Source organism: Cyprinus carpio, chromosome A24 (assembly GCF_018340385.1).
Source record: "Cyprinus carpio isolate SPL01 chromosome A24, ASM1834038v1, whole genome shotgun sequence".
Lineage (NCBI taxonomy): Eukaryota > Metazoa > Chordata > Actinopteri > Cypriniformes > Cyprinidae > Cyprinus > Cyprinus carpio.
In genome coordinates this window covers 17,235,166-17,259,184 of record NC_056595.1, presented here as the reverse complement: position 1 = coordinate 17,259,184, position 24,019 = coordinate 17,235,166, and the positions used below count along the sequence as shown (strand labels likewise).

The 24,019-nt window shown below is 35.8% G+C and overlaps 2 protein-coding genes across 2 annotated transcripts; one reads left to right on the top strand and one right to left on the bottom strand.

Annotated features, from left to right (window-relative positions):
* Positions 1 to 3,725: 3,725 nt before the first annotated feature.
* On the bottom strand, positions 3,726 to 12,536 carry mtmr6 (myotubularin related protein 6). Its single transcript, XM_042714438.1, has 14 exons — positions 12,326 to 12,536; positions 10,413 to 10,532; positions 8,628 to 8,790; positions 8,216 to 8,373; positions 7,946 to 8,074; positions 7,424 to 7,558; positions 7,205 to 7,337; positions 7,003 to 7,112; positions 6,338 to 6,463; positions 6,208 to 6,257; positions 5,927 to 6,127; positions 5,719 to 5,853; positions 5,502 to 5,628; positions 3,726 to 4,429 (listed from the first exon to the last, which is right to left on the bottom strand). The coding sequence occupies exons 1-14, from the start codon at positions 12,347 to 12,349 to the stop codon at positions 4,109 to 4,111; spliced, it is 1,932 nt and encodes a 643-aa protein (XP_042570372.1). The 5' UTR covers positions 12,350 to 12,536; the 3' UTR covers positions 3,726 to 4,108.
* Positions 12,537 to 13,463: 927 nt separating this feature from the next.
* On the top strand, positions 13,464 to 23,172 carry nup58 (nucleoporin 58). Its single transcript, XM_042714437.1, is given in 16 exon segments — positions 13,464 to 13,858; positions 14,240 to 14,370; positions 14,481 to 14,513; positions 15,165 to 15,434; positions 15,519 to 15,681; positions 15,762 to 15,827; positions 15,896 to 16,070; positions 16,153 to 16,244; positions 16,338 to 16,454; positions 16,557 to 16,641; positions 18,243 to 18,444; positions 21,864 to 21,947; positions 22,558 to 22,562; positions 22,683 to 22,788; positions 23,010 to 23,134; positions 23,137 to 23,172. Coding segments are annotated over 16 exon segments (1,770 nt in total). The 5' UTR covers positions 13,464 to 13,778.
* The last annotated feature ends 847 nt before the right edge of the window (positions 23,173 to 24,019 follow it).

Here is a 24,019-nt window from a genome sequence, read left to right as displayed (position 1 = left end):
CCAGAAGAAACCATCCACCCTTATCTGTATACAGGCTTCCTCAGCCTGAAGAAACCATCCACCCCTATCTGTATACAGGCCTCCTCTTCCACCTCACTGGCATGAAACAATGTCTACATTCACACAATGTACAGGGGGGCGAAAGTGTGCAGTGTGTGTATGTGTGAAGGTAAGCTACCATGCAGCCGTTTCAGCAAGGTCGAGCCTCACTGGAGCACAACTCCCAACTTGTGTTTGCCATTTCTGTCAGGATGGAATGTGCCACCACACCCGTTCCATCTCTGTCACAATGTAATGTGCCACCACACCCGTTGTTTCTTTGGGTCAGTGTGGGTTTGTATACTCGTTCTTCTCTCTCTGGGCCATGGGAGGCCTGTCTGCTTGAGGGTACATGGAGAAAAGTTAACCAGAACCACATGAGTAAAGTTAGGAGACCAACAGGAAGAAAAAGAAAGTTCAAAACTTTGGCTTTTACCTCGGTGGAAAAACACAACATTTGAACATACCTCGGTGGATAAACACAGTGCTCACATCATCCACCCCTAGTGTGACATCCCTGCTGCTGCCAAGGACAAAACTCTCCTTAGAAACAAACTAGGACATTTGAACAGAATAAAGCTGGACTGTTTGCTGATAAGGGTGTGTTGCCCAGATTTTACAATGCTGCTTTCCCCCACATTATCTTCAGCTGAAAATGAAAAGAACAAAATTCAGATCATACAAATCAAATATCTCATAAATTATCAAAGCCCAAATCCATAATGGACAAGTCACATCAATAATGGCAGTGTTTTAAGCCAAAGACCAATCTTCTCATGAACTGGGACATAATGCAATTGGCAATCAAATAGAAGACAAAGAGTGCTATAAACCATTTAGCCTCAAACTGTGTTTAACCTTCCCACAGACAAGATTAACATGCAATTGAAAAAGGGATTGTTCAAACATTGTTGTCGTGTCATATGTATCCACATCATCATCTGAAACCACAAAAATGTACCATTGTTGTAAAAATAGATAGATGGTTTGGCAATTTAGAACAGTTTCTTTTTTTAAATTAGCTTATTTTCATGAAGTTCAGACTGTGTTGTGTACTTACAGGGACTTGTTTTTCTATGATAACCAATCAATGTCTGTTTGAAAACCCAGCTTTAATTCAGTCATATTTTTGGTATAGGCTATTAAGATTAATTTTTCTACATAAAAACACCACAACAAAAAAAATAAACGTAAAAAAAAAAAAAAAGATAAAAATAAATTAAAAATGAGATATAATTTAAAATTAAAAATAGGCTACAACAAATAACCAAATCCAAATAAGGTAACAATTAAGATTAAATAAAAAGTGACATATAAAACATAAAAAATAAATAAAATACACATCTATAACAAAAAAAAAAACAATTACATGTCGCATTACAGCCAAAACCAGATTTTTTTTTAGTACATAATAATAATAAATTAATATGTGATCTGCGTGTTTTTTTATGGTAGTTACTAATGTTTGTGCTGTTCCGTTGTCATTACGTCAATTAGTAGGCCAACCCAGTGGTTTTCAGAAAAGCGTCTTTGATTACAATGAGGTCTGTGCATAACGTTTCCTGAAACAATGTTCACGCTGTGTTCAACAATATGAATGATTATGAAAACTGAAAAACCCATAGTAAAAAAAACCCATAGGAAATTCCCGAGGAAACCCGTGGCTCATAAACGTTGAGAAATATGTCACGGTACATTTTTATAAGGCCCCGCTCTCCCACAATAATTCAATAATACCTGAACTAATATATGACCTACTAAAACTTCTCATTAATAATACAGTCTGTCCCGCGGATGTATTTCACGCGTCCCATCACCGGTTCTCAGATTTGCAAAACAAACCCTGCTTACAGAGTCACGTGACACAGCTTTACATCCTATTGTGACCTCTGGTAGGGGTGAGTTTTACAATAAAGCTTACAATAATTACCAGATTGGTAAGAAATATAGACGGATATAGAAAGCTTTTACGTCCCAAAACATTTAAAACGAACATGAAAAGGGATATTCCGTGGGGAAATCAAAGGAAGTGACAAAGTTTGTTTACTGAGCCATCTCAGTTGTTCCATAATAGTCTGACTTCATAAAGAATCACATACAGGTCCATAACCACCATAAACACTTACTTAGACAATGCCTCTTATAAAACTAGGGTAATTATAATTAACCTAATAATTTATAAAATACAAAACATTTAATTAAATCTAACACAACCATTTATTCTGTCTTCACCATTGTTTCTTCCTGCATTGATTTTTTTTTCAATTGACTATTCAAATCAAGTTCAATGAGTAATGCCTGTTTGGATTAAAGACAAAATACGTGAGTGTACACATTTCACACACACTCTATATCTTGTTTATATCTCTACACACACACACAACATAATCCATCTACACCCACGGTTGCAGGGATTAGTACTAATTCCCATTTCGCCTAGTGATCCTCTTCCAGTCAGTAATACAGTCCCAAGGGTTCGGGCCCAATAATCACTTTTAGGACATGCTTACAAACGCAAGATGGATGACGGACGAGTACTTACATCTGGAAATGTTGTAAGACACAGAAAGCCTCTCACCATAATGAGATGATTCTCCACAGAAAGAAGCAACTGCCCCTCAGTGGACTACGTATGAAAAAATATAAGACTTTTGTAATCACCTTAACTTTAGTACTGTATGCCAAATTCACATTCTATCTGTTCTAAATATTATCTCAGATTAGAATTATACTATGTCCCAAATCAAAGTATGTTGAAAACAGTTAACTGGGATGAGACAGATAACCATCCCAAATCAGGTTTATAAAACTATCTAATACAATAATTTATTATAAATCAATATACTTTTAATCAACAAATAAACTACTGTATATATCAGTATTGTTTTATTAATATGCACTACTGGTCAAAAGCTTGGAATAATTAAATGTTATGAAAGAAGTCTCTTATGCTAACCAAGGATGCATTTATTTGCTAAAACAATAATAATGTGAAATATTGTAGCGTTTAAATGAGCAGTTTCAAGCTGAATATACTGTTTTAAAATGTAATTTGAGTAAAAAGTTTTACTGATTTTGGAATCCTTTGATTAATTAAAAGATATAACAAAATAACAGCATTTATGTGAATTAGAAATCCTTTGTCAGCATATTAGAATTTAGAATCATTTCTGAAGGATCATGTGACTCTTAAGACTGGAGTAATGGCTACTAAAAATTCAGCTTTGGATCACAGGAATAAATTGCATTTTAAAATATTAACATAGAAAATACCTAAATTGTAATATCAAATAAACACCTACAAATAAACTTAAACACATACAGATTACTATAAATTATCCATTCATACCAGTAACTTATTTTTATCACACATAATCAACTGTAAACAAACATAACCACCTACAAACAAAAAATAAAATTTTCCATTAACAATTACATCACATTAACCAACCCCCCTAATAAACCATACCCCACAAACGACAATACTGCACATTAAACCTCTGGACTCGTAACCCCCATAATCAACCAGACTGCACATAGGACACTTGTGTGTAGGGCATCTCTAAAGTCATCCTTCATTCTGGACAGCATCAATCTTTCCACCCTTCAAGATAACAGCAAGTGACATCGAATAAATTATGTTTTAAATCGGAACACCTAAAAAAATGGAGGATTTGAGTCACAAGTCCATCAGCTCTTTGTTTAATCTTTTCTTTTTAGTGCTATTGACATTATTTAAAAAATGAGCAAACAAAAACAAAAAACAAGCTTTTTTAAATGTAGTTGATGACAGAAATAACATTTGAATTGACAGATATACCAATGAATTTACATTAACGGATCCATCTCTGAATTCCCCCCAATTATTTCTTTGTCTATCGTACATGAGTACAGTGGCATCACGTAGAGTAAACAACTGCGCACTTGGGCGTGCTCACACACACACACACACACACACACACACACACATTAGCAAACATACTTCTTTCTCACATCAGAATATACAAATCTTTTTTTTTTCAGTCCCACTAGATTCATGAAATTTCCAAAATCAAGTTCTCAATTGTCCTTAGCAGGTCATTCTGGCCACTCCAAACTCCAAGGTGACCACGGCCGGCTCATTCTTGGAGTCGAACGATCCCTTCAGCTCTCCGTAACCGTTCTCCGTGGCACTGCTACCCTCTACAGTCCGTTCTCCGCCAGTGATGGCTGGAGCATCTTCCATGGCCTCCTCTCCGAAAACTTCCTCATCTTCCTCCTGCTGCACTTCCTTCCTACTGAGAAGAGGAGCTCCCAGGATAAGAGACTGAGGTCGGGGAGGGAGACTACGCTCTCTTGGAGGTGTCTGGGGCTTTAGTGGAGATGTACTCACACTGAACTTCTGGAGCTTCTGTGGAAACACACAAAGACACAGGAAAGCATGTGTCATTTCAGATTAATGAAGCAAATGAAAAAAAAAAGCATGTTTTGTTATGTTGCTGCCTTGTTAAACTGCTTTAAATTACTTTTTTTCCCACATCAATCTACACTCCATACACCATACTTACAAAGCAAAAACAGAATTGTCAAAACTTTGTAAATTTATTAAAAAAAAAAAAAAACACAATAAGTACTTGCAATGTATTCTTGTAATGAACTAAATATTTAGCTTAAGCACCTTTACAGTTAAATTTTTGTACAACCTTTGCTTATCAGCATTTGGCAATTATCTGCCATCCTTCTCCTCATCTCTTCACCTCTCATGCTCTGTCAGGTTGGATGGGGGCAGATGCACATTTTATTTGACTGGGTTCAATCCCAGGCTCTGGCTGGGCCACTCAAGGACATTCACAGCGTTGTCTATAAGCCACTCTTGCTTTGTGCTTAGGGTAATTGTCCTGTTGGAAGGTGAACCTTCTGCCCAGTCTGAGCTTCTGAATGCTCTGGACTATGTTTTATCAATTCAACCTCAATACCACTCTGATGAGTCCTTCAGTCCCTGCCACTGAGGCCCCGTCCACACGGAGACGGAGGCTGAAAAAAACAGACAGCATGAGGCTGCTCCCAGCAAGCTTTTGGGATGGTACAAAAAGAGCTGGTTTCCTTCAAACATGATGCTTAGAATTGATGTTCATCAGACCAGAGAATCTTGCAAAAATTTGCAAAGATGTTAAAAACCTGTTTTTTTGCTTTACCATTATGGTGTATGGAGTGTAGATTTATTTTGGGGGGGGACGACACAGAACTCCAAAAAGCATTTCAAACAGAAGGCTGTCAATTTTACACATTCTTTTTGAACACACTGAGAAAACTGTACATCAGTCCTTCAAAGTCGCATTTTGTTCTGACTAACATCTTCTGATCCCTAAGGGGAAACTCAGTTGTATTGCAACACACAAATCCATGACTAATTCTTTTTCATGGGAAATGAGTGTTCAAGGCCTAATTTTTAACCGATAACCAAATTCCTGAGGTGAACTCACAGTCTTCAGGGCTTGCACTGTGCCCTCAAGCTCTCGGTTGCTGTCTTTCAAGGTGAGGACGTGTTTGAGAATGGACTGCCGAGGGTGCATGGAACGGTCATACTGATGATACATGTTTCTCCAGAACCTGCAACACAAACCGTTCACTGATTAAACCATTGCAGAGTCTAAACAAATGAGGAGTAATTTATAAACAGAAGAGGTTAGTCATCTGTACTTGAAGTGGTAGGCTTGGGTAGACGGTTCCAAGACCGGGTGTGATTCTGCAAAGCTTGGGCTGTACACAGGGTTCAAGTAGTTCTGCTTTTCACTCAGAAGGTGAGCCCATAATGAATACGTCCTCTCCTTCAACCTGTAATGATATACAAATGAAGTAAGGGGTTTGAGATGATGGAAGGAAGCGAATGCATGTTAGTTTTACTCACTGAAGGTCCTCTCTCTGCCGTTGGCTGTTGCCCAGGAAGTTGCCAAACTGGCAAGAATGGACGTGCTCGTGGATCTGAATGAGGAACCACTCGCTGAACTCGAAAGCCTGAGGAAACTGTTCAGTCAGCTGCCATACACACTCCAGGAACTGTGTGAAGATGGGTGACACCTCTTTTGGGTCGGGGTCCAACTGATCACACCTGCAAGGAAACAGACCTCAAGGTTATTCCAGACTCTTCAAGCATCTAGAGTCAAGAACTAAACAGTGAATGATGCTAACCTGTCTGCAAACTTATGCCCAAAAGAGATCCAGTCTTTTTCAATAAGTACCTGAGAACAAGAGGAAGATATATTAGATGGTGGAAAGAGATAAACAACAATGTCAGCTTGAACAAATGAAAAGCTCTTACCATGAAACCTTTAATGGTGCGATAGTACGGATCCAACAACAGAGAACCTAGAGCGCAGACCTGAGCTGTCCTATCCCATCCATCTGAGCAGTGCACTAGGACACTAGCGCCCTCATCAGTCACAGCCTGGTATTACAAAAACATTTATAAGAAACGGCTATTTTAGTTAACTAAAAAAAAAAAAAAAAAAAAACTTTTTGTTACTTGAAATAAAATAAATTTTAATTGTTTTATATATATATATATATATATATATATATATATATATATATACTAGTTTAACTGAAACTCTAATAAAAAATTATAAATACTTTGATGTACTAACGTAACAAACTAAAACTAGAAATTAAAAACAAATAAAAAATTAGGAATGATGTCTAGGACACAAACTGAAGTAAGTTCAGGTACTGAAGTGACTAAAACTGATGTAAAAAAAGTAAATAGAAATATAATATAATATATATATATATATATATATATATATATATATATATATAAATAATAAAAATGAAAATTACAAAAAATATATATATAAAATTATAAAAATAAATGCTAATTCAAAAAAATTTATAAATACTACAAAAATATATAAATAATACTAAAATAATACTGGATACTGAAGAATCAGGGGCATAATACTGCATGCAAGAAGACTACAGTTTTACCTTAGCAAGAAATATAGCAGCATCCATGATGGCTTTGATATGACGCAACCATCCACTGTTTTCCAGTCCAACCAGGTAATCAGTCATGGAAAGTGAGCGCGTTCCCACCACTATTAGAGACACACAAAAAAAACAGAGATATTGACAATCCACAAAATGAAATGAGAATAAACCAAATTCCCATATGTCAGCAGTCTCAGACCTTCAAGAAGCTTCTGTAAACTTCCTCTCATCACATGGATGTTCTCGATGCCCACAAACTGGAAGCGGATATTAGGGTAGTTGTCCTCATTCTCATAGCCTTTCCCTGCCGCACGATTCGCCAGTGCATTCAACTACAAAAACACAAACAGTGCTTAAGGAACCTGTTATGATCACCCAACTAGCTTGAAGAACACAAAAAAACTTCATGATGTTCTACCTTAGGCCGCGTGTCCATCACATATATATATCTGCTGTTGTGATTGGCCTTGCTGATGGCCTGAAGCATGTGTTCGTCTTCTAAACAGCGAGCGCTGAAGCCAGAGAGAGGCTGACTGCATCGACACACCGCCGCCTGGAGACATGACACAAACAAATATAAATGCTTATCACCCTGAAGTAGGCTACATTAGAAAAGCAGAGTAAGTGAGGAACGACAGACTTAACAAGACCAATGCAGATGTTGGGAGGAAGCCGTTGGCATACAGCCCTGACTTGCCAGTAAAACTACTGTTTAACATAATCATCCTCTGTGTGTTGACAAGCCATTACCTGTTTACCATTCTGCTCCATTTATCTAATACAGCACAGAAAAAACAACTTACGCCCATTACTGTGTCACCAGACATCTGCACATAAAATAGTTTGAATGAACTCTAAAGATTAACAAAGGGCCTAAATCCTTCTTATCAGTCGCTGGCGTTCTTTTCTTATTAGTATAGATGGATTAAACCATTCTTACCTTCTTCTCCTGGTAGAAGTATGTTAGGACAGGAAAGCGGCCTTTGCTTCTGAACTTGGAGCTTCCGACTATGATTGGTTTACTGGCCATAATGGGTACGTATAAGTCTCTTGGATATGTCTTACACACCTAAGCACACAATTTAAAGTCAGTCACATTAACAATACACACTAAAGAAAAGAAAACATAAAAACATGCAGTACCTTTGCTGGATCACAGAAAGAGAAAGTGATGTTGAACATATTTGACAAATTCTCCGTCCCATCATACCTTGTACTCCCTGTTAACATCTGTCAGTTGCCACTGATCACATGGCACTCCCATCCGCTCAAACTCAGCTGCGAGGTCTATGAGTTGCCAGCCCTCCTCTCTCTGTTGGTCATTCTGCTTTGGGTTGTAGGAGAACGCGTACAGCTCGTCGTAGGACACTGGTGTACAAAATAAACGAGTTAATAAACTTTACAAAAGGCGAAAATGAAAGTCAAAGTATTCAGGCGACCATCTGGAGCTGCTACTGATGCTCACATGTCCCTGACCTCCAGCCAACAACACATGACCCCAATATCCCTTGTTAAGTCACAGAACAGAGGGTGGCCATGACCTAAGGGTCTCCCCTGTGACTTTCAGGAAACTTTTGCAGTCTATTTATTCTTGATGAGGGCAGACATGTGAGTTTACGCACCTGGTCTCAGCAGCCTGAGCAGAGAGCTGTAGATGTCATGGCAGTCACGCTCTCGCGGGATCACAAAGTGGACCAGCCGGAAATTCCGGCACTGAATGAGGAGCGGGCAGCCACTGGTTGTGAGGGACAGCTTCTCCACGGAGGCAATGTGGTGATGAAGGATCTGAACACACAAACACATAAACACAAAACTCATTTACAGAATTCAGCTGATATTCTTTTCAACTTAAAAGTACTTACAAGTACATAAAGGCTCGACGTCATCAGTTCTCTCTGTTTGATCAAGTGATTGTGTCTGAGTTTGGAGCGTCTGGTGCCCATTTGTACATAAACACCACTGATCCTCACAAACTACTCTAAAGCACGCTTCTTCATCGAGCATCCGTTAGAAAACACTGGCTGTACATCAGTGAGCCTCCAATTAAATTATTAAAGTGAAAAACAAATGTTTTTGAAGATTAACTTTAAGTGAGCGTTAGACAATGGAAAAGGCAATTTAAATATAAAAATAGGGAAATAGGCATGCATAATTAAATATCCAATATCGATCAATACTGATAAATAAAATTCTAAAATCGGCTGGTAACTGATATATAGTCCCATCCTAATGTGTGTTATTAAAAAAAAAGGCACTCTGTGCTAGTCAAATGTTTTATAGTTTACTGTTTTTCTAAATATATTTCCTGCCACAATGCCTAGTCAGATTGGTCTTCAAGCATCTGTTTTTTTTTTTAAAGACATGTTGAAATCTCTTGGTTTTTTTTTCCTTCCTCGTCTTGTGTTCCTCTATCTTTAAGAGGAATATAATGTGCAAGAACATGACAAGGAGAATCTAATACACACACATACACATACACTATTACCATATTCAAATGAACTACACAGCACTTTTGGAAGGTCAAAATATGGGGTGTAATAAAAAAAAACGCGCATGTATCTGCATTTCCATTTGCATCTTCGTGACTCAGTGTGCTGTTGTTATTGATCACTGAAGTGTGTACATAATGCATAATGCATAGGGAACAGAAGGCAGACAGAGAGTCGTTTTGTGTGAGCCAGTCCCGAGAGTGAAGAAGCTACACGTGAGGGTGCAGAATTTATTTCAGACTCATGTGAACATGTTACTCCAACCAGCCAGCTAGTTTTTAGAAAGTGAATCAATTTATCACTTTCGATCAATTTAATGAGCAAGTGTCCTTACTGAATAAAAGTATTAACAACTTTCCTAAAAAAAAAAAATTACTGAACTTCATCTCTAAAAAAGGAAAAAAAAAGAACTTTAACCCAGGCAAAAATAAGAAGTTTGATCAATTAGAGAATTAAAGGCATAAAACCTCTCAAGAGTATTATAATGATAAACTTTGTTGGTTAGTGTCAGTCAGCACACTCACATACCAACTTCTTCCATTGTAGAGAAGATTATAAGATAAAGTTAATCATCTCCCAAACGCTCACACACAGAGACGGAGCGATCAGTGGACTCTAACCGTGGTAGATCACGTCTTGAGCTATGTGGGTCATTGGTATTCATGTCCTCTCCTGGCCTCCCCTACACTCTTGTATTCACTTGGCCTCGAGGGCAAGCTCAGCTGACAGGTTTCCACAGCAACAATCCCTACTGCCAACGTGAGGAACTAGTAACCTCATTCCCATGATCTACTTCACTATAATCCTGTAAACAAAAAGGGTGGTACTGTATATCCAAGCTACCCTGTCGGTCACACAGGAATTCTTTATCACGTCATAACAGATCATTTAGAGACCGTTAAGAGGGGCTTTTCATACCCATATCTCCTGTGCACTGGTTGAATTACTCTCCACGAAAATCAGATGTGTGGCCGTCAGATGGAGGGTTCCCGTGACAGACTTGTTGCTAAAGCGATCTAGCAGCTTCACTTGTTCTACCTGTGAAGGAAAGCACACGTTACATTTTTTTTTATGCATTAAGATTAAATATATATATTCTACCTTGTAAATATGAACCTAACCATGAGCAATTAGGGCTTAATCCAAAATAAATGGACTTTCACTGGCAGGACCAAGCAAGATCTACTCATGTTTTTCACATTTTCTGGTTGCATATATTTTAAGGGAAAACCTGAGGAATTTATTTAAACATGGCAAAAATGTGTTACATGAAGCTACACTTTTATTTGGAGCTGCAAGTATAATCACATATTTCAAAATATTTCATAAACAAACACAAATAATGTAGAGGAGTTTGTGTTCATGGGTGTCGCATACATATGCTGAGTCATTTTTTAGCTGATATGGCACAACAGACTCCTACAGTTAAAAGGCTTTGTATTACATTAACTAAAATCATATTAAATGGTAGTGCAAGTCATATTAGTCGACATCATATCACAAATGCTATCCTACCACATATTTTCACATTAAGACGGAAAACATTATTAGAGGGTCAGTTTAGTGAAGAAAACAACAACAACAGAGACACCAAACATAGACATCAATAGACATTCATTCATATTATCTAAAACTACTGTATATTACAAAAAGATCTGCCTCTGTATCCCAGCAACTGGCCTGCAGCTAAGCAACACACTTCCTGTGACTGCAATAAAATCAGCAGACAGCAGAAATCAAACAGTGAGTATGATTCTTAAAAGGACACTAGTTCAGGTATTAAAAAAGGAAAAGTCAGATACAGTCTATATATCAGTGTATATACCTTTAACATATATATATATATATAACTTTTTTTTTTATTATATTTATTATTTAGAATTATATTGTATTATAAAGAAATTTATTTATACAATATTTATTTATTTATACAATATTTATATATATATAATATATATATATATATATATATATATATATATATATATATATACTTTTTTAAGGATTTTCAGCCAGGAGTCCGAGGCCCATAAAGGCACTCATGTGGGTCTTTAAAAAAAAAAAGTTTTTATAAGACCCACTTGACTGCCTTTATGGGTCTCTGACCCCTGGCTGAAAACCCTGACATGAAGATGATAAGATGAGATGATGAAAATAGAAAAAGATAAAGCTTAGTATCATTTTATTTACATTTATGCATTAAGCAGATGCTTTTATCCAAAGCGACTTACAGTGCATTCAGGCTAACATTTGTTTTTTATCTAACATTTTATAACAATAAACTACTTCATGATGTCACAACAAATAAGACCATTTACAGTATACATTCAAATGCTGTTCTGGGAGCCTTATTCATTACATCACTGTTCTAATTCCTTCAGACAACATAAAAATGCAGAATCAGCCTCTGAGGCCCAAAGCTTTCAGGACAGACCAGTTCAGCACAGATTTTGAAATCTGTCAAAATGGCCACAAAAACATAAATTAAAAAACAAATGTTAGCCTATATATATATATAATATATATATAAAATGTTAGGTAAAAAACAAATGTTAGCCTATATAAATACATAAGATATAGTATAATATATATATATATATATATATATATATATATACAGCAGATATAGATGAACATAAAATGTATATAAGGCCAGCAGATATAGATGAACATAAACAATGCTGATAGCTGCGCGTTCTGTCTATATGGTGACACCACGTCATGTGTTAGATACATTTATAGATGCATAAATTAAATTGCATTTAACCAGTTGTGCTGCATTTTTAACATGGTAAGGCAAAGCAATCAAAAAGCTATTTAGTAAATTCTACCTTTGGTGTCCGGATGTGCTCCATGGTGTCGCTGTTTAAGCGTGGTCAGCACAAGGAATGGATGACAAAATCCTAAACAGATGCGTTCACACATCGGATGAATAGGTGAAGAATAAATCCGCCTCCGTTTGAAGCCACGTTCAAAACATCTCTTCTACTAGCAGCTAACAGTTTCTGCTGCTCTACTCAGCACTTCCTACTTGGGGCGTGTCTGTGTGAAAAACAGACAGGTGCATTCTGGGAAATGTAGTTTTCTGACGCGTCTTGATACTTTTAGTTTTTCATTTGACTTTCAGTGTAACCTAATGTTGGTAATAATAAAAAAAGCGTTTAACATATTAACATTTCATAATATATAAACTATAAGGTTTTCAATAATTCATATACATAAGAATAAAAAAAAAAATCAATACTGTGTAAGACCGTCATCCTTAAATTTATAATGCAGCTATATATATGCATAAAGACACATTTATACCTTGACACTGTGTAATATTTATACTCTGATACTGAGTAGCCTAATCATTTACATTATAAATTATTAAATTATAATTTTTTTCTACTTACTATAGCCTATATTACTGCACGGCATGATTATTTGATTGATTGATCTTTAAATTACGTATTTGTGTTTTGCATGTTTTATTAATTGTGTATGGTAATCATAATTCTTTCACTTGGTTCATTTAAAGGAATAGAAATTAAAATTAGCTGAAAATATACTAAATATAAAATAAGTTTCTTTCCTTTACTATGGGAGTCAATGGGGACCCACATTTGGTTACCCACATTCTTCAAAATATCTTCTTTTGTATTCAGGAGAAGAAAGTCATACAGGTTTGGAAAAACTTGAGGTAAATGATAAGGGAAAAAAATGACAGAAGGTTTATTTTGGGTGAACTGTGTCTTTAAAAGATTCGTTCAAAAACAGATTCCTTCATGGATGCAACACCACTAAAATAATATCATCATAACTAGTTAACATTAACTAAATAGTGAAAATATGTCTGTAAGGGTCGAAAGAAATAGAATAGATTAATAGAAAGCCCAACAACAGAAACAAAACAAACATCAGAGTAGATAAATAATAGATTATTTAGTTCAATAAATCACACCGCAATAAAATGTGCCTGCATGGACCTTCCAAGCCAGTAGGTGGCAATACGTTTGAATTTTCCCGCAAAAAACAAGGAGACAGAAGAAGAAGAGATTGTGCGCGGAAACACGGAGCTGCAACGTTTTCAATACTTCGAAACCTACAGGAATTTTAAAAATAAACCAAACCTCGATTACCTCGTTTAGAGTCTTTTATTAATATCTTCTTTATACGCATCAGAATTTCGTGATGGTTACTTTTATTATCCAACTTATGTCATAAGAAGTGGCTTCAGGGCCTCCACGAGGTCGTTCCCGCTTTGTTCTGACTGTCAGTTTTTGTAAATTTAAGTCCAGAATGTCCGGCTTTAACTTCGGCTCAAGCACCCTCGGCTCCACCGGCACCGGCGGAGGGTTCTCACTGGGAGCCGCGACCAGGTATGAGGACACATCATGGCAGCTCTCAAGAGTGTGCTAATTTTTTAATGAGATGTGCAGAAACACGTCTAAAATGACAGCTTATAATGCTAACTTTAATTGGATGGTCAATAACAATTTGCTGTTTACAATTCAAGCTCATATTTTAGTTTCACATTCATTTTCAATGGCCTACCATAATAAAAAAAAGTATTTACTAAATGGTTGTCTAAATGTATTAGTTATAAATATATATATATATATATATATATATATATATACATTATATTATGTAATTACAAAAAAAAAATTGTGTGTGTGAATTATTTTTTAAAATGCAGATAAATTTTAATGTCGTTCGGGTTAATGTTACGATTTTTAATGTCTGAGATCTTTTTCCAGTGCACCTGCTGCAGGTACGGGTGGATTTGGATTTGGAGGGTTTGGCACGCCAACATCCACACCGGCCGCCACCAGTACCACCTCAAAAAAACCAGCAACTGGATTCACCTTTAACACACCTGCTGCCTCAGGTTCTCTGACAAACACTAATTTAATCATTTTTACTTGGCTGCTTTTATGACACATAATTTGTTGTTAATAACAATAACATAATTTAACTCATTGTCTATTTAACACTTAGGGGCTGCTGCATCCACTACAGGCCTTACTTTAGGTAAGCAATTCTTCAAGAAAACAATCTAGTCCAGTTTTCAACAAATCATTTCTACCTAATAATATTTTAGAGCTTGACATAACTACACTGTAAAAATATATATATATATATATATATTTTTTTTATATAAGCTTATATATATATATATTAACCTTTTTTTTTTTTTTTATTTCTACCTAAAAGCTTATTTTAGAGCTTGACATAACTACACTGTAAAAAAAAAATATTTTAGAGCTTGACATAACTACACAAAAAAAAAAAAAAAAAAACTAATTTCCAAATGTGTAAGTAAAATAATTATTGGAGAAAGTACTGTTGAAAACTGTTTATACGTTTGTATACAAATTGTATATGCATATTCATTATTAAAATTTAAGAAGATAGTTCACCCAAAAATAAAAATCGTCATCATTAACTTACCCTCAAGTTGTTTCCAATCTGTATGAGTTTCTTTCTTTTGTTGAACATAGAAGATATTTTAAAGAATATGGATAACAAAATAGTTGTCTGTCCCCACTGACTTCCACATTAACGTTAAAATAAAAAAAAACTGCACAAAACCCTAAGACAATCAAAAAATCATTTCCAGTTTTTTGTGTAAATACAGCAACCTCCACCACACCACTGATTTCCAGTTTTTTGTGTTGTTAGGGAGTCTTACCACCTCTACCGCTGCTTCCACTGGATTCAGCCTGGGCTTCGGAAAGCCAGCTGCCTCCGCTACACCTTTCTCACTCACAGCCACCACCTCTGCAGCTACAGGCACAGGCCTGACTCTGGGATCCATCCTGACCTCCACAGCCCCTCAGACCAGCTCCACTGGCTTCTCCCTCAACTTAGGAGGAGCTGCCACCACTTCCTCCGCTCCTGCCTCAGGCTTTTCCTTTGGTTCCAGTCTCTTTTCCAATCCCTCCTTGACAGGTCAGCCTTTTTTCCACTGTAATCAATTTACATTCAGTTTAAAATTGTGGTATTGCTCTCATACTCATTTAATATGTGTTTCAGGTTTGGGACAGTCCACTTTAGGTGGACCTCTGAGTCTGGGTGGTTTAGTCTCTACCTCTATCGCGACCACCTCCGCACCTGCGCCCAGTCTCGGCCTGGGTGGAGTAGACTTCAGTACTTCCTCTGAAAAAAATACTGACAAGTTATCCAGCACCAGACCAGAGTAAGAACCGTTTGACTTCATTTATAGATCATTTGAGTTGTTCTTACCCTGCTTTTGTTTCTCTCTCTCTCTCTCTACAGAGACAGTAAAGCCCTCAAAGATGAAAACCTGCCAGGTCCGATCTGTCAAGATGTGGACAACTTTCAGTAAGTCTACCACATTTTGTGATAGTTGCATGAATTTGATTTAGTGCTTAATATGTGTTTTTCCACAGGAAGTTTGTCAAGGAACAGAAGCAAGTCCAAGAAGAGATCAGCAGGATGTCTTCCAAAGCCATTCTCAAAGTGCAAGAGGACATCAAGACACTCAGACAGCTCCTGTCCGTCTGCGCCAGTGGGCTGCAAAGAAATTCACTCTCCATAGACAAACTGAAGTTGGAAACTTCTCAGGTTAGGCAAAAAATGTCACGCAGACAATCCTATACAGTTCAAGGATTGTTCAATCTTGTAATCCATCCTTTTCTTCATGCAGGAATTGAAGAATGCTGATATCGCACTTCGCACCCAAAAGACCCCTCCTGGACTCCAACATGAGAACACATGCAGTTCTACTTGTAAAAACCTGTGTGGTTCTACTCGTAAATTCCAACAATCAGCAGTAAAAGTTGCTTACTATTAATTGTTGTCCGCCAATGCGCTGTCCATCTGTCTCTCCAGTTATTTCCGGGCTCTGGTGGAGCAATTTGAGGTGCAGTTACAGCAGTACCGTCAGCAGATTGAAGAACTGGAGAATCATCTGACCACCCAGAGCACCACATCACCACACAACCCCTCAATGCTACCAAACTCTCTCTGTCAGCTAAAGCACAGCCTTGATTCACATGATAGAAAGATAGTTTGGGTATCCTCTTGAATGTATGATGTCATCTCTCATGTAGATTTGTCCCAGGCCATGCAGAAGCTCTACCAGACGTTTGTTGCACTTGCTGCGCAGTTGCAGGGAGTTCATGAGAATGTTAAGGTAAGTTCTGAACATTTCTTATATGAACCATAATGTTTTTAAATATGAATACTGATAATGAGCACCTGCGCACCACACCGAGATATATATTAGGGCTGGGTAATATGACCTAAAAATTATCACAATAATTTTTTTCATATCATCTTTATTTGACCCTCTAACTTTTGCACTCACTATTCTAATTCTATTTAAAAAAAAAAAAAACTAACTATATTTCTAATCTTTTTGTATTCTATTTTCTTTTCATTTATTATACAATTATAAAAAAGACCTCTAACACTAGCTTGCTCTATTCTTTTTCTATTCTATTTGTTTTCTTTTTATTTATTATATTATTTAAAAGCCCTTGCTACGTATACTGCGTTTAGGCTAACTGAGACTTGTTATAGCACTTATATATCATTGCTCTTTTGTTGTTTTTTGATTGCTTAAATTGTCCTCATTTGTAAGTCGCTTTGGATAAAAGCGTCTGCTAAATGACTAAATGTAAATGTAATATCAGCCGATATCGATAATTATCACAATTAATGACAAGGCCGATTTTTGCTCCAATGTGAAAGTTGAAAAACCAGACGGTTAATTGTAGTTTTAAAGTATTCTTATGGTCAAACACTGAATTTACACTTTCGGTCATTTTTCCTAATAGAAAAAAATAATTTCTTAGTTCTGCATGGTCTAATGAGTAATATTGTTTCAAATCAAGAAACAGGTTTGTGTTGCCTGATAATATTAATAATATAACATTTTTGAAATATACATTTGATAGCAGCTTGAGTTAGGATACAGATGTAGATTTATGTTCATTATTAAAATCAGTAATATCTGTAAAAACTGTAGTAATCTCATTTTTATATGGCAAAATTTTATTATTATATATATATATTATATATATATATATATATATATATATATAGATATATATTATATAACCATTGGTCTTCCATAGTAGCATACATTTAATTATTATTATATAACCATTGGTTTTCCATAGTAGCATACATTTAGATTATAATAATCACAGTTAAAACCATAAATATAGCACCTCAATACCATGCAGTTAGTGCAACCCAATCAATGGTAAATGATGGCGATTTGTAGATTAAAAACCGTGACTGTATCGTTGCGCACAGTGTTTGTCAGTGCTGTATCAGCTTGCTGTAAACAGAGTTATTTGTGTTCCTCGCTGAATTCATGCGCTTCACACTGGATCTCACAGTGATGTTTAACCGAGACTCATCAGCGAGTGAACACATCTGCTCTAGTGTCAGTTTTATTATATTTTAAAATATAATAACTGATTTTAAAAACTGTTCTGCTGCTTCATATTTTTGGTGGACACTGTTATACATTTTTTGGGGATTCTTTGATGACAAGAAAATTCAAAACAACAGTATTTATGTGAGACAGAAAACTATTGTAACAATATAAATGTCTTTAACCGTCACTGTTAGTTACTAAGTAAAATTGTTAATTTCTTCAAAGCAAACTTTTATTAGTATTGTATATTATACACCTACACATACATCAGTACCTTTAGATTTCATGACAGAATTAAAGCACAATTATTATGTTTGAAATGTCTCTTCTCTCGTTCTCTGTAGACTCTCAAACATCAGTATCTGGGCTACAGACGAGCCTTCCTCGACGACTCCACTGACATATTCGAGTCAAAACGTGTTGCTGGAAAGAAATGGCAGAGCTCTCCGAACGTCACCACTGGCCCCGCACCCTTTGGCAGTGTTCCCAACGCAGCAGCCGTTGCCATGGCTGCCACTCTCACTCAGCAGCAGCAGCCGGCTCCAGGTCTGACCGTCTTCAAGTTCTAGACCTCTTGACCTCTAGACTGATAGAATGATGAGGGGAGGGACAAATAGAAAAAAAGAGGGAGGGGGAATGACAGAGAGGGCCAGATAGAGCTGACAAATTCAAGAAGAAATCCAGGGCCATGTCTGTTTGTTTTTTTTTATTTTTTCAAAACTTGTCTCTTTTGGAGATATGGAGCAACAGGGTTCTTTTAACATACATTATGTGATTCTATGTGTGCCAACTAGTGTACTGTGAGATTTTAGATGCTGACTGTCTTACAAAAAAAAACTATACTTAAATCAAGATCATCCAATAAAAAACAGATACAAACCAAAAGCAACAAGCACATTCCAAACCTATTCGAGGGTTACGGGCACATTCCAAACCTATTCGAGGTTTAGAAAGGGGGTTGTCATCTTGAGGTGGTCTGTCTGTGTTTTATAGGGACAGGTCTTCTATTTTGAGTGGCATCTAAAATCATAACAAAACAAAAATACCACACATAAAGCCGTCAACACACAAATCAACCAAAAAAACCATAATCAACTAAAACATACGGGACTGAAATGCTTTCACATTTATTTCCGTTTTTATACCCATAATCAACTAAACCTGTATCCCATACATGAAAGATTTAAAATTTGAAATGCCAAAAAACACTTTCAGTACGACCCACTATGACCGCAATCACTCAAACCAACATATCAATATTCAAATTTTAATATACAAAAAAAAACAGAAAAAAGCCGAGTGATTTGGGAAATGATAAACATGCTATTCAGGAAAGAGGTCGTTGTACGGTACCTTAGGATAGAAACACATTTGGTTCTATCCATATTTTTCTCAGTTGGTGGCACCATACTGCTAACATGAATTTCAAAATAAACATACTAAACAAATTCAATTGCTAAATAAAAATAATCACCATAATCAAAAGTATAAAGATTATTACAATTAATAGCATGAATTTCATTTAAATATGTATTAATACAAGTATGCATGTCAGTTGTTTTTCTTGGTAGCTTTGGCAAGTATTTTTATTTAGATTATCTTTTCAACATATACAATTACATCAATATTTTCAGCATTTTGTCTTGCATCAAAACCATGCATGTTTGGTTTAGAAATGGAAAGACTGTTTTATTCCAAAATATATACTTTTTGTGGTCGTGATGATTTGATTAACCAGATTTCCATGGGGTTTGCATATGTAGAAGGGCGTGTGTAAGCTACTGATTCTGAGGTGCATTAAGGTCATTTACTGTATTTCATTGGACAGCTCAGTGAATATGATACAATTTATGTGTCCTTTTTTGTTCTCGATTAAAGGTTTCTTTGCTTTGGAGACACCCTCCTTCTGTCTGTAACCATGGTTGCATTTATGGTTCCCATGGATATTTCTTGGCAATAATAGCAGGTCGGAGGTGTGAGAGATGGTGTTAGATGTTCCACTTATATGGTACAGAATTGATTTGCATTTGTCTTATTCTAGTTTCTCGGTCTACAGAGTAGGATCAAATTACAGACATTTTAAATTTGGGATTTTACTAGAAATAAGTCAACAAAAGGGCTGTATCAGTGTGATCCATAAGCCAAAATCATTTTGATTGAAAACTTGACTGTTAGTCATTCACATTTCGTTGTTTTCCCCAGTTAATAGTTTTTATTATCGGTAGTACTATAATATTTTCTTGGAAATGGACTGTGCCTTTGTGCCTAAGAAAGTCTAGGCTGTTGTGGGTGCTTTTGCATATTAAATTAACTGTAAATATGTAGTGCGCTAAACCAACGGCATGGCTTATTTAGTTGCACAGTATTTGTATGTATATACACACAAGTTGTGAGATACAATTGCTGGCATTTCTTTATAGAACCAGCCCAACCACAACACACTGCAGTAAAGTCTGTTAATGATGAAAATCCTACACAGATGTTAGTTATCCATTTTTTTTTTACTTTATTTAAGGGCTACATTGTTCAAGCCTTCAGTTTGAGTGAACATGCTGCTTTATTGGACTGTTGAGAGTCCGTGGTGAAGGATTGTGCCAAATTTCAGTATTGAGGAATGCAGTTTTTGTGATTCTTGGCCTTTTTGGTGGCCCAGAGCTGCTATTTCATGCTTAGATCCGTCTTTTTCTACCATAGCTGTCATAATTCAAAGGTTTGAGTGATAGTGGAGACGGTAATCCCTTTTCAAAAAGCTTCTCTCACAAAAGACGAAAGCAACACATCTTCTGCTTTATGGGAAAGCTATGTATCAAACCGTCAGTGAACTTCCACTATGGGCCATTGCTAATCTCAGATCTTACAGGCTTTCTTTTGCTTTTATTTGCAAATCTACTATACAAACGAATGATCTTAATGCATGTCACGTTTTTAAAAAAACGCTTTTAGGAAGTTGTGGCTTTTGTGTGTTGGTACTTTATCAAAGCTCTTAAACAGGATGTCTGTTTATAGACATGTCTGGTTCTTGGTATAAGTTTCCAATCCTTGGAAAACAAATGGGGCTTATTATTTTGGTTGTTTACAAATAGTAACATAGTGAATTCTATAATCTAACTTATAAATCGATTGTTTTTCTAATTATTATTTTTGTTTAGATGATGCTTGTTGATGCATTTGAAATGGTGTGCCTTTTGAATTAGATACAGCATTAGTCTTAACCATTGTTTAAAAAATGCATTTTTGGCACAGGTTGGCTATAATCGTTTTAAACGGTGTTAATGCCATAGCTACTACTAGGAATCAGTTTGTCCTCAACTGTTTGTCATGTTTAATGTAATTTGAATTGACAATAAATCAGTTTTTCTTAAAAGAAAAGCCCTTGTCTTTGTTTCTTTTTGACTGATAAATCATTGATTTTTTTTCTCAATGAATTGGATTAAAAGACTGCATTTGAGATGCTGATTTACCACATCTCTAAATTAATAATCTAATCAAATTCAAACCAGCTAAAAGGAAACGAGACAGGAGCACAATTTAATTTAGTAATGCATTAAGTAACAGCAGGTCTGCAGATGTCATTTAGGAAATAAGTACCTTTCGTCATATTAAGTGATTTAGAAAATCCATCAAAATAATAAAGTATTGATCCAAGGTAAGTAACTAGAAGCAGATTAGCACAATAAATAGAAAAAATATATATTTGCTGCCAATAGGGCGTATTGTTTTGATGTTCAATTATATTGCATTTGCTCCAACATCATAATGAGCAATCTTTTAGAGAATGCTGGTATGGCTTTTATGTAGCTCTTGTGCAAGTTACTTTCAATAAGGACAAAAGATGTTTTCAAAGCATGTGCTTCTCTCACATGACTGTTTGATCAATTTTTTTTTAGTGTATGCATATTGATAATATGGATCTATATATGAGAGTGTGTGAGAGTAAGTTCCTCTGCTCTCTTTCTTTGTCCCAGGACCACAGGCGCCCTTGGGGGCAAGTTTTGGCACTCCCTTTTCCTCGGGTATTGGCACTAGCATGGGCTCATCCAGCCTCGGAGGTACTTCCTGTGATAAACTTCTCCTCTCCCTTTCCATCTCTGCACTCTTAAGTCTTTAAGTCTCAATCTTAAAAAGACAGTTCACCCAAAAATTAAAAATCTATTTTTTTTTCTTTAGTTTTGTAAAAAAAAATAAAAATTCCATAGCAAATACCCATAAACTGATTTTCTCTGTTGAAACCAGATCAAAATTATCTTTAATAAACAACTACTTCTTTTTCTGAAACATGTCCATTTCAAAATGTATCAAATCATGACTTTCGCATATATTCATAAGATTCATAAAATAATAAATGAGAGGAAAATTATCTTAAATGTTGGTCTTTTCCTCACATAAAAACTATCGTTTGGATTCACAATATTCTAAGAAAAATTAACAACTTGCATTTTGGTGCTCTGTATAATAGTTGTACTGGAAAACTACAGAAAATAAATAATACAAGATATGGTATGATGGCAAATTCCTGTAGATCTAAGATTTGGCACTATTGTTTTAAAAATGCAGACTTTTTTTTTATTATTAGTTAGATTGTACTGTATATAGAACTTGTATTTTTCACATTTCCCTAACCGTATTTTTCCTTCATCAGTTTTTTTAGTGTCTCGGCAGCATTTAAAATATGCACTCGCAACAACTAAATAAAACACATATTCGTCTCGCAAAAATTAAATCCCGCCCTTGCGTCTCCTGGCAGCCCTTCATAAGTGTCCTGGGGTTGGAACAGCTGTAGCAAGAGAAGCGGCCCTGGGTTTGGGGGCGTGGCAACAGGAGGTTTGTCGTTTGGGTTTTCCTCTAGCAAGCCATCTGGAGGGAGCCTGAGCGCAGGTGTGTTCGTTAGCACCCTCCTCCATCTTACCCTCTTTCGACAAAGTTAACCGTTACTAACAGCTCCCCCCTTAATTATAATCATCCTTTCCCCCAGAATGCATCAACATCATGCTGCATAAGGGCAAACGCTGCATATAATATAAACTAAACACAAAATAAGAACTATATTTCTAAAAAACTTAAACATATAAAACCCCCACATTCAAACACATTAACCCCTCAATCAATGTAATACACCTCTGGCTTCAACTTCAGTAACCCCGGCATCAATGCATCAGCTGGATTGACCTTTGGGGTTTCCAACACACAAACTCCTGGATTTGGGACAGGATCAGCCAGAATGACCATTGCTGCATCACAAAAAAACCCCCAGAAAATAAAAAGGGCAAGAGATAAAATATAGCGGTAAAGGTTCCGGCAGTTTTTAAGTTAGGGGCAAGAGATAAAATATAGCATAAAAATAAAATTTCACAAATCATTTATATTTATATATATATATATGTATTTTTATATATGTATGTGTATGTGTACATATATATTTTCTCTGTTGGATACCATTAAAGGATTTTTGAGATTCTGTTCAGTTCTCCCTTTTACCCCTGTGACTATGCTGTGTTTGTTGTCTGAATTGCATAAGATCTAATGGAGCATATTTTTTTATGCACTGAATACCCATGAAGGGATTTCAATGTAAATGCTCTCAATATTGAAGATACTCATAAACTAAGTTTACCTGTGTCTAAGTGGCTTTATTTTAAACCACATGTTCATTGATAAAAAAAAACATGTCATCTCAAATATGTAAAATTAACATCACATATTCCATCAACATTACCTAACCAAATTACATTTCAACCACTATAAACAAATATAAACTTATATACCCATTTTTGTTTCTGTCTCCTTTTGTTACCAAATAGTTGTGTTTGCTTAAATCGACTTGAAAGAAGTGTTTGAAAAAAATTCTATACTTAATAAAAACAAGTACAAACAAACATTAAACAACTTTAAGATAATTAAAAGTCTTATTAAAGTAACGACAATATCAAAATCATGGACACTGCAAAAGATCAAAAATCCAACAGCTCAAAAAAACACCAGCAAGAAATAAAACAGCAAATAAATAAAAAAAGATAAAAAAACAAAACTAGTGTAATTATTATAAAAAAAAGAAGTAATTTAAGTTGATATATGGGTAAAGTGTGTGTCTCAGATCTTTATTTTTATATATAAACATGTATGT

Excerpts from the sequence above, each read along its gene's own strand:
- mtmr6 (XM_042714438.1), bottom strand. The coding sequence starts at position 12,349 with ATGGAGCACATCCGGACACCAAAG. Across the intron at positions 10,533-12,325 it reads AGCACATCCGGACACCAAAG|GTAGAACAAGTGAAGCTGCT; the intron begins GTAGAATTTACT and ends TTTCCTTCACAG. Across the intron at positions 8,075-8,215 it reads ATGTTAACAGGGAGTACAAG|GTGTGTAAGACATATCCAAG; the intron begins GTATGATGGGAC and ends TTGTGTGCTTAG.